The sequence below is a fragment of the Anabas testudineus genome, chromosome 17 (assembly GCF_900324465.2).
Source record: "Anabas testudineus chromosome 17, fAnaTes1.2, whole genome shotgun sequence".
Classification (NCBI taxonomy): domain Eukaryota; kingdom Metazoa; phylum Chordata; class Actinopteri; order Anabantiformes; family Anabantidae; genus Anabas; species Anabas testudineus.
In genome coordinates, this window is record NC_046626.1 from 37,174 (window position 1) to 48,140 (window position 10,967).

The 10,967-nt window shown below is 37.9% G+C and overlaps 1 protein-coding gene across 2 annotated transcripts; it reads right to left on the reverse strand.

Annotated features, from left to right (window-relative positions):
• Nucleotides 1-2,860: 2,860 nt before the first annotated feature.
• On the reverse strand, nucleotides 2,861-10,605 carry LOC113172468 (LIM/homeobox protein Lhx8-like). Of its 2 annotated transcripts, none has more exons than XM_026375441.1 (8): nucleotides 10,435-10,605; nucleotides 8,316-8,474; nucleotides 7,430-7,551; nucleotides 5,718-5,938; nucleotides 4,901-5,007; nucleotides 4,288-4,383; nucleotides 3,533-3,713; nucleotides 2,861-3,405 (listed from the first exon to the last, which is right to left on the reverse strand). In XM_026375441.1, the coding sequence occupies exons 1-8, from the start codon at nucleotides 10,453-10,455 to the stop codon at nucleotides 3,329-3,331; spliced, it is 984 nt and encodes a 327-aa protein (XP_026231226.1). In that variant the 5' UTR covers nucleotides 10,456-10,605; the 3' UTR covers nucleotides 2,861-3,328. The 2 variants fall into 2 exon arrangements, with proteins under 2 accessions (XP_026231226.1, XP_026231225.1); XM_026375440.1 differs by lacking the exon at nucleotides 10,435-10,605 and adding an exon at nucleotides 8,740-9,114.
• Between the last annotated feature and the right edge of the window lie 362 nt (nucleotides 10,606-10,967).

Consider the following 10,967-nt stretch of genomic DNA (forward strand, 5'->3'; position numbering starts at 1 on the left):
TGATGCTGCAAAGTATAATGTAATAAGAAGAGAATTAATGAATAAATATAAAAGATGACAAAAGTTATTTCTTTCCAAATTTAGTGTAGAATTTTAATTTAAAGAGAAAATTGTGACAGATAACAGTAACACTATCAGCAGTTAACCCTGATATGTCTTAAATATATTATACTTTTTTGTTTGCTGTAGGTCATCTTTTAGATCAGATCCAGCATCCTTGGGTTCAAAGAAACTAAAAAGAAACTAGAAAACATTGAACGGACAGTACGCCATATTACTGACTTTGTAAACCAACATTGGGGAGAAGGTTGGGACAGCCAGCAGTCCACCTTAAATATCTGGACAACTGTAAACATTTCACAGTATGTATCTTTATTATTAAATGCACAGTATAGAGATGACAGTTACCTCTAGATTTTAATGCATTCTTGTTTGTCTTTATTTAGTTAGAATGGATGGATGGAAAAAATGGATGGCTCCGGAAAGGTACCAACCACAATCAAGGCTTATTTGCTCTCTGTAAAGGCTTTCTTAATATTTTTGGATCAAGAAGACAGTAAACCTGGAACTGGAACCAGGTCTTTTTCTTGGTAATCTGTTCTGTGAGTTTCCTCTTCCCATATATTAACCTCTGTACTTTTCTCAAATTGCTCTCTTGGACGTTGTACACGTCATCATCTTTCCTTTCACTTTCTGTAGATCTTTTTCTGATCTGCTGTTTGGCCTCCTCATTTTGCCTCCTCCACCTGTCTCTGTCTTTTGGGTGTGTAGTCACTCTTTCTTCTGATTCTCTGTTTTCATCATTGGTTCCCCGCTCGGCTATTATGGATACAACTTTCTCAAGAAGAACTCTCAATTACAGAGCTTTCAGCAACACTTGTTTGAAATATCTGTGCTGTGGCACATGAACTTCACAACATTTTGCCTTTCTTTGGGTGACAGCTGTCTTTCGGCCTGCCAAAAACAACACAATACACCTTTTAGAATACATGTAGCTTCTATAGGCAAACTGAAATGCTCAAGTGAAACTGTCATTGATTGTTGCTGGTATGAGTTGTAAAAATTTAAATGTGTTTAAAATAAACCTTTTTGAGAATCACTGGGAGAAATTTGTCCTTAAGACTTAACTTAAAACTAAAGACAGAAATTTTGCACAATTAAATATTTTCTCTGCCAACTGGTAGAGCAGACTGACCCAGACTGGAATTATCTAGATCAGACTGATCGAGGTTAGGGGTACAATCAATATGTGTTTGCAGGAATTAAATTACAGATCAAATAACCTTTGTTGCCCACTAGTGACAATAATAAATATACTGTATATATTTGATTACCATATCAGTGACTGTATGTAATTAGTAGTACTGTTACTGTTGATTTGTTTTAGAGGTGTTTTCATACTTAGAGCAATAGAGATCTTCATACAGAGTTGTTTCTGAAACGTTTTCAGCTCCTCCTTGGTGATGAGTCGTTCTGTAATTTATTACTCAAGTTTCAATACTCCAGATTAACAAACATTGTAGATTAAAGATCATATTGAATAGAGTGTAATGCAAAAAGTTTCTACTCACTTGACTTTGCAGACCTGACTTCTTGCTGATGAGTTTTAATTTCTTTACTTGAATTTCTTAATTCGATGTCAACAGAAATCTGGATGGATTGTATTCTTTTTCTGCCTAATTGGATCTGAGGAAGGTCTTCCTGATCCAAAAATTTTAAGAAGGCCTTTACAGAGAGCAAACAAGCCTTGATTGTGGTTGGTGCCTTTCCTGAGCCGTACAATTTTTTCGACCAAGAAAAAACTTGCTACTTACTTACTATAAGTAGCAAAGGAAGAATTCATAAAGAAAATCTTAAAAATCAAGAAGACATATCAGATTATATCAGATGATCTTAAAAACAAAACTCATCCTTCAATGGTCAGGGTCAGTTCCAACATTTGCATATGATAAGGTATTTCTACTGTCAGGTGTATTTATTCTTTTTTTTCCTGTAACAAAGACCAATGACTTTGTATGCTTCATTTCTGCATCTGTGAACAGAGCTGATGTGAGTTGCCAAAAAGTTCCCGTTTTGTCTCATCTGTCCAAAGGACATTCTCCCAGAACCTTTGTGGTTCGTCAAAAGACGTTTTCTTTTTTTTTTTTTTTAACAATCTGCTTTCATTAGTGGAGTCCTCCTTGGTCATCTTCTATTAACTCCACTTTGGTCTAAACCAGAGGTGTCAAACGGCCTTAATCTATTTGGCCCGCGAGATCATATCAAATGTGTATTAGAGCTAAAGTAAATATTACGTAAGCTCTCTCCTCCTTCATCTTGTCTTCAGCAAGTGGATTGCAACCCTAATTGGGATCAGATGATAGGTTTGGTTTTTCAAAATTCATCTTAAAATAATAAATAGGGTTATAAATCCACAGAGCAACCAAAAATGAAGGCCAGGGACTTTAGGAAGTAGTTTGCACATTTCTAATGAAGGGATGTGTTAAAAATAAAAAAATAAAAAAATCTTACTCGTACTCCAAGTTTTTTTTTTACCATCTGGATTTACAGAAGTACTGAATCCAGATAAAGGCAAACTTTAAAGTAATGACATGCCCACCTTTCTACAGTATAAAGGGACGTGCAGACTGTTACTTAAACAAGGATGGTCTAGTGTGTTCTTGCTCAGATCCCACCTCCGGCAAGACAAGCTACTGTATAGAACTAGCACCGTGACTGGCTTAAGCCACTATCAATAGGATGTAACCTACCGTTTTGCTTTGTAGCAATATCTTAAGATTTGCTCTTCCGAAGAAAATTGAAAACATATAACATAAAAATTGTCTTTGGCACTATAAAGTGAATGCAGGAGGACAGACAGTGCATTTGTGGTGTTTAATGGACAGTACATGTTGATAGTGTTAATAATGCAGAAAGGAAAACAAACTCCTGTAGTTTTAATATGAAACATATAATCTAATCCTGATTTTTTTTAGTAGTCCATACATATCTGATTTGCTCTTGAAAATGTCAACTCATTTTGTTACCTTAAGAAAAAAAACAAAAACAAAAAAACAACTGAAAATCTAAATATTTTACAATCTTTTTAAAAAGTGCATTAAATAGCCCAAATAAATTAAACAGAAATTCAGAACACACATTAAACAAAATCTTATAAATTTCAATATTTTACATTCTCAACTTATTCTTATTATACCTTGAAGATCAAACTAAATCAATTCAGTGACTTTAGTCAGTGGCTGTGAAAACCAAACTAAGTCGTTTTGCTCTTCGTCGTCCTGTCAGCCAGTCATGAGATTCAGGTTTCAGGAGGCTTACTGGCAGCTGTTTAGGCGTGGCTTACTGGCAGCTGTGTTAGGGAATTCGATATAACTGGTTGAAGCAAAAGTGGGCCTGGAGTTTGGACTGTAGGAAGAGTTCAAAAAAAGTTGAGAAACAATTACTTCATCTTGAATTGGTTTACCATAGAAGCCATACAGGCCGTTATAATAGGCATGACAACACTGAGTTAGTGTAGTGGTGTTTTCCCTACCGTCCATATAAGTTAGTGTAGTGAGCAGGGGTGTGTCTGGGGAAATATAGGCTGTGTATTGCAGATCCTCCATCAAAGGTGGCGTCAGCTGACCAGGAGCAAGTGTTGTCATCATGGCTGAGGAAGCAGAATTTGGGTTGATGTGTTTCTTTTGACGAGCTCGGCAGTTCTGAAACCAAACCTGAAGCAGGGAGACTTGACTGACATCTGCTCTTTAAAGAGATATTCTCCACTTTCAGTGCTGCAGCTTCCACTGTAATTGCTAAGAATTATTTGCACACAAAACATTCTTGTAATGTGGAGTCCTCATCGTTAAGCAAGAAACCAGAATGCATGAACGGTAGTGTCCTTACAGAACCATCATTTAGCACCAAATCATTTATTATATTGAGCTGGATTATTTGAACACTTAAAAAAATGTTAGAAATATCCCCAACTTCTTTATAATAATGTAGCTATTAGTTTAATTGTATTAATTATACAGTCTAAAGGACAGCAGAAATGTCACTCCCGAGGCACCTTTCTATTTGCTAAAACAAAAACTTAAATTTTCAGTGCACCAAGATCCAAAATGATTGATTAAATGTTAACATTTCTAACAATTCAATAAATATTTAAATCATAGTACTAATGTGTTGGAAGAGTTCTACTCCTGTACACAACCAATTTAAACAGTTTATTCTGATCCAAGTCCATTTGTCACTCAGATTGTGTGAAAGAAACGTTATTCACTTCTCTCTTAATAGCTGCTTTACCTGAATCACTCTACGGCTGAGACCTGTTCTCTCTGCCAGTTTCTGGAGAGTCTGAGCGTCTGGGTTGTTATCTTTAGCAAACTGAGTTTGCATTACCTATAGATAGAGATAGAAGAGATGATAGAGCAGAACATTGAATCAAGAGTGCTTGATCTGGTTTCAAATGCAATGCATTACCTGCCAGCCTCACTAGAGGGCAGAACAACATTGAAATATGCTGACCAAATGGCACTAGCCACTACCAGTCCACTCATTATGACAAAGACACATTTAGAACATGTCATTTTGGAGTCATTCACATACCTTTTAAATCTATTTAGGACTCTACCAACTCTTGACTTAATATTTAGCGTGTCAAAAGACACGAGATGTACACACGTACATGCAATGCTATTGTGTAGCATATCGACTCTACGAACAATATTATCTGATTAACCTACTAATAAACCACAGGAACCCATATTAGCGGAACGTTTTTGCTCAGGGAGCATTATTATTAGAAATGTTAACAGGACAATCAGTCAAGTTTACCACAGGAGGAAAAGGAAAATGAATGCTGCTTTCACACATGCACTGGAACCCTGAACTTCACCAGACACATTTCGCACAGCACCTGTAACTGGTCGACAGTAAAACTGGTTCTGGCCCTTTTAGCAGGTCTGGGAGTGGTGCTGGAGTCATCTTTATCTGCCACTTCATCCTCTTCTACTTTTGGTTGCTCTTTAAGACCAGACACATGATAAGTTACAAAGATCATGCTAGCAAGATACACATCTGTGAAAAATAACAGTATTGCTGATAATGCACAACAATACAAATTTCTCTACTGACAGTAGAGGTTAAAGTTAAAAGGCACACACCAAAACAGTGTCATGCTGTTTGCAGCCATTTACTGCATTTCAAAATATTTCAGACTTGTATTCTGCAGGCAGAACTTCACTCCTGACAAACTGTTGGCACAGGACAAACCAGTAGCCATCATCAGCCACACAGCAAGTCAAATTCCATACTACAATTGTACTTCACTGGAAATTTATAAGCATAGCAAACTGATGCCTTTTCTGTTATCATGCTGCATTCACTGCATGTCCTCCTACTTCAGTTACTGCTACATGTACCTTGAATTCATAGAAGCTGAAGCTCTGATGTTAATTAGTATGGCAGCATCTACAGAAATGGTTTTCAAAATGGGTTGAATATATAAGAATCAAACTAATCCAGCTGTATTTTACTCATGTATACATGTTATGCTTCTGTGCGTCTGTATAATAAGCCTCAAGTATTTTGGGTCAGTGTTCAGTGATGAAATCTGTTAATTATTCTGATTGTCAGGATTGAATCCAAATCTTAAAAACTTCATTCAACCAGACCCTTGTCATCCATTGTGTCCATCCCATTTTGCAGGTCATCTGTCTTATCCACACACTTACCATTTTCTTTGGCACGTTTAATATTCTCCATCATGATGTCATAGTGCGGTCGGCAGAAGACCCTGTTCTCAAATAGTCCACATTCCTCTCCGGTGGACAGCTGACGCTTACAAGAGGTGCATGAGAAACAGGCCAGGTGGAAGGTGCTGCCTCGAGCACGACGCACCCAGTCGGTAGAGTGGATGTTACGGCCACAGCGAGCACAGCGGGTTCCATACCGCCTGGTTTAAACAAAAACAAAAACAAAAACAAAAACAAGAACAAAAACAAGAACAAGAACAAGGGAAGCAGGAGTAAAAGAGCAGTGACTGAGGTGAAATTAGTCGTCATTATGCGACTGATCACGGATAATATATATCTGCTACAAAATGCCTTTAAATTTATTAGCTAAGAAAATGTCTGATCTTGCCTTGAGCAGCAGTCTTATATTGTGAATGTCAGATTAAAGTTCTTTCATGTTACCATCAAAGTGGATTAATCTGCTGCCGCTTGCTTTTAATTGTTGAATACCCAGATTATTCTGATTATAGGCAAACAAGGGTGAGACAAGTACTTTGATAATGAGCAGAAGAGTAATATTATTAATATGAGTAAATGATGCTAAATAAATAAATCCATTCAGTGACCTTGCACACTACAATGTAGACCTGCAGTAAGACAGTTTCCCTTACTGGCAGAACATAGAATCCAAAATATTGAAATAAATCTGACATTAAACAGAAATAAAGGCTACTGATGCTCACACCATCTCTCATGTAGACTGTACATGCTGAATAGCGGCCTGCACACCAAAGAAGGCCAACAAGGCCGGAGAGTCAGAACTCATCATACACATCACATCGTACTTGTACTAAAGTCAGAGAGGAGATTCAGTGTTTGTTAGCCTCTGCATATTACAGCAGATGCCTGCTGCCTGCAGATGTTGGAGAGACTTGCTGCTGCTGTTTGGTTAAGTTACCTTTTAGGGCTGTTAAGGTTAATACAGTTTGGATTTCATTTAAATTTTTACTACCTATACACAAAGAATTAACAGAATTGATGGAATGGTTCTTATTACAATATTGAGGTCTATAACAGCACCTTTTGTTCACTACAGGTGCCACTTACATGCCTCCTTCAAGACACCTTTTCCAAATTTCACCCAGAATGCAGAGTAAGCCATAGAGTCATGTAATACTAACTCATGTTACAGACATCGAGTTGGTATCTTTCAAAGTAGCAATGTATTTAAAACAATTTCCCCTGAAGGTAGTTTCTCACAAGCTGCGTCGTAGGAATAGGCATACTTATCTAGAAATACATCAGGTGTACGTTTAGGTTTGTAACCCCAGCTCCATCATTCACAAATCAGAGTGTACTTGAATTTGTACTTGGCACCTTCAACAGCTGAAGAATAGTTGCGCTTTGTGGCTTTAGGACACAAAAACGAACTCAGACAATGTTGAAATTATATTGTGCATGTGCAAGTGTCTTCTGAGTCATTCAGCAGACCTTTCTTCATCATGCCAAATAAGACTAGGAATATTGTACATGTGTTTATATACATCTGCTATAGTATGCAATAAATAGAATTACATCAGACAAACATATTAGAAGACCGATACATCTATCTTCCCCCCCCCCCCCCCCCCATTTTATAAAAAAAAGGTACACTTTTTCTATAATAGAGACAGTATCACTGGTGGCGACTATCATCATTGGCTGTGACCTACCTGAAATAGTCGAGTTTGCAGAAAACCTGTTTATCTTTGATGTAGCAGCTTACATGTCGTCCCAGTGACGTTTTACACACACTGCATGACAGACAGCGCACATGCCAGCACAAGTTGTTCACCTGTGGGGAAAAGAAGTTCTATATTACACATCTCTTAACAGTATACTTGCAAATGAATATTGTCCTTAATACATTTTAACCTTTATGCACCATAATTTTTAAAGATTAATGCAACTGCACTTGAGTTGCATCAATTTTTCACAGAGATCTTGTATTGATGATGTAAGAATCGGACCGCTGCACAAAGTCAAAGTTAAGATCTGGACTCTGTGGTGGCCAATCCATGTGTGAAAAACAATAAAGCATGTAGTAATTATCCAGTAGGAGGCTTTTACCCATTTGTTTAGCTTCTTTTCTTACCCTCCTTGGCCTGCAGTGTATTATCCCAAATGAGATAATACAAGCACAGCGGCAATAATCATTCATTTAGTTAAATCATTAATGTAAGGTTGCATTTTTCTAACAGTTTGCAACCAAAAAAAAAAAAGAAATGCAGAAAGTAAGGTAATAGTGAACCTGTCATCTCTCAATAACCATAATACTTTACAGCTGATTTTGAGCATTTAAAACATCAAGTTTCTTTTTACGTGAACAAACTTTAGAAGGAGTCACTGCCTACATGAATTGACTGACTTAAATTAATGTGGGGCTAAGAAAAAAAAACACATTTTCCAATTTGAAATGTAGTAGTAAATTTGATATTGATACCTGAATATAACAAAAGAGCCACTGAATGAAAGGTGAAAACATGATGTGAGATAGTTTTTTTCCTAATAGAGCTGGACTAAACAGGTCTATGAGCGGTGTTCTCCAGCAGGGCTGACCTTCAGCAGGTATCTGTCCACTATCTCCAGGCCGCAGGACGTGCACAGGGTTTTCCCCTGCAGGGACACCAGAGCGTGGACGGAGGAGGACGAGGACGAAGACAGCGAGGACGGAGAATATGAGTCCTCCTCGAAAATGTCATCGGGACCAGAGGAACTCTGTCAGAAACAACGGCACAGCCTTTAAACAACAGTGGACTGACTAGATTTTTACTAAACCAATGCGTCGTTTTGGGGTCGGGTAGCATGTCAATGAAAGCTAAACTGATGAAGGTTTAGTAATAAGTCTGTTTAAAAGTAAAGTCTTTCTAAATTTAGTTTGGCCAGAAGTTACTTTACGGGAGTCAGGTGAGTTTATTAGTTAGCCTACATGTCTCCTAAACTTTCCACATAATAAAAGTCATTCGATACTGAAAACACCTACTGTGTCCACAAAAATGTTCCCTTGTTGTAGCTGAGTGTAAACAGCCTCCGGCGGTCGCCTTTCTTCCTCCGACATGGCGACGAACCCAGAGTGACGCGCAACACACCACCAGGACCGAATGACCCAATGTGCGCTTCATAGCCCCAAAACGAGCGCCCAGAGCGGCCGCTGGTTGCCAGAGGTCGCCGCTGGAAAACTACAAATCCCGTTAAACCTTTGTAGCCGTTTTCCGCTTTACTTTACTCGTGCGTGGAAGTAAATCGACAGTTCGTCCAATTAGTATTAATCCCGCGTGGAACCCGCCGCAACCACGCGCTCACAGCTGAAGGTGATTGACCAGTTAATTGGTTTACAGGTGCGCACGTGCACACAGTTAAGCAGCAATCGGCTGCGCGGGCACACCTGCACGTGCCTAACGTCGAGATGGTTGATTTTTTGCGCTGCACCAAACTCTGGTCATATTTCCACCAATTAACGGAAAATACTAGTCTTTAAAATAAAAGTAAAGTAAAATAAGTAACAAGCAAATAGCACAAATTTAAGTTGGATCGCATTTTACAGGCTTAATTTAAAGATAAGAAGAAGAAAAAGAAGAAAAGAAACGCCTTAATTTGTAATTTGTCACATTTACATGTTACAGATGAAATTGGTCTTCTGCATTTAACCCATCTCCCTGGGGGGAGCAGTGGGCAGCTACATACAGAGCCCGGGGAGCTAGCGTGGAGTGTCTTACTCAAGGACACACCTGGTGTCTGTGACGGGGTTTGAACCCCGAACCTTCTGTATCTCAGGTCAATGATCTACTCATTGAGCCGCCAGGCCGCTAAAAAGTTTTTTTTTTTTAATAATGTACACTTTATTGATCTTCTTGGGGAAATTTGTTTTGGACAGTTGCCAACCTGAGTCGGCGCTACTACAGGGTTTCAGTGTCTTGTCCAAGGACACCTCAGCTAGTAGCCAGGAAGAACCGGGAATCGAACCACTCATTCTGGGGTCCGCAGGTGACTGCTTTACCACCTGAGCTACTGCCGCCCCATTTTGGGCACCTTGGACGACTTTCACCGTATATTTTGGATGAAAAAGAGTGTAGCTGTTAAATTAGTTATTTTTATGACAAAAATATTCAAACACAAATTAAAGTTGATGATAAATATTCAAGCTATGTAATATTAATGCAGATACAGTAATACAGGATATCTCATGGGGACAGATAGTCATTAATGCTTTAACCAAATGTAAGTAAGCATCAATTTCAGATATGACTTTTGTATAGAGCTTGATGGCACTTCTGCATACATTTCAGACAATACTCAATGATAGAGCCTTTAGATTAAAGTAGATAATTTCATTTCATTTTTAATTTCAAGTTAGTAACTTCCACTTATGTTTATTACAGATGTTATTAGAACTTTATCTTTATTATATAAATTTAAAATTTTATTTTCTTTAAATTAAAATCTTTTTTTTGAATTGTGTGGGAGTAACTAAAAGTGTTATTATGCGTAGATAATCTATACAAAACTAGTTACAAAGCTCTGAAGTTAATTAGCGTTTGCTTGTCACAAACGTTAAATGAATCAAGTAAATGTACCTTAAAAAAAACCTGCAGCTGCCAACTCAGCTGATAAATTAATATAAAACCTTAAAGTTTGTTAGAAATCTATAAAAAACAACATAAAACACAGTATTGCTCACCAGGCTGCTGGAGTTAAACATTTTCAGAGAGCCTGTGCCTGGTGCTCGGGATCATCCCCTCTCCTTCAGCTCCTTCAGATACTGGCAGGCTATTCCACAGCAGCTTTGCTTCTCTCACCCCGTTAGTCCCCTGTACTGCAGTCTATCATTCAGTCCCTGTGGCCTCTTGCTCATCTCACTACTTTGTTTCTGTTTTAATGAGACTTTTTTTTGTTTGAAGCAGAGCTGCGCACCTCCCACTCTGATGGTCTGGACCAACCCACTATGAGAATCAGATAAGATTTCATATTTCTTTCTTTTCATTTAGCCTAAGGCTGGCTGTAGGGTTGATTGATTCACTGTTTAAAAGTAAAAATAAAGTGTCAAAAGTATTCATATTTAGCAAACTTATTAAAATAGTCACTTCTTAAATAATTAGCAAGATCATTGCCTTAAGATAAGTTCGTGAACAGTGCAAATTACTGGGATTTTGTGGTGCAAATACCTAAATAACATTCTTCACAATAAAATCTCTCAACGTAATAGATGTGGAG

What these genes read in the sequence shown, in the direction of transcription:
- LOC113172468 (XM_026375440.1), bottom strand. Translation starts at nt 8,814, where the DNA reads ATGTCGGAGGAAGAAAGGCGACCGCCGGAGGCTGTTTACACTCAGCTA. An exon ending in TGGACAGATACCTGCTGAAG is followed by an intron (nt 7,552 to 8,315) that starts GTCAGCCCTGCT and finishes TTTTCCCCACAG; the next exon opens with GTGAACAACTTGTGCTGGCA. An exon ending in TACACTAACTTATATGGACG is followed by an intron (nt 3,406 to 3,532) that starts GTAGGGAAAACA and finishes CTCTTCCTACAG; the next exon opens with TCCAAACTCCAGGCCCACTT.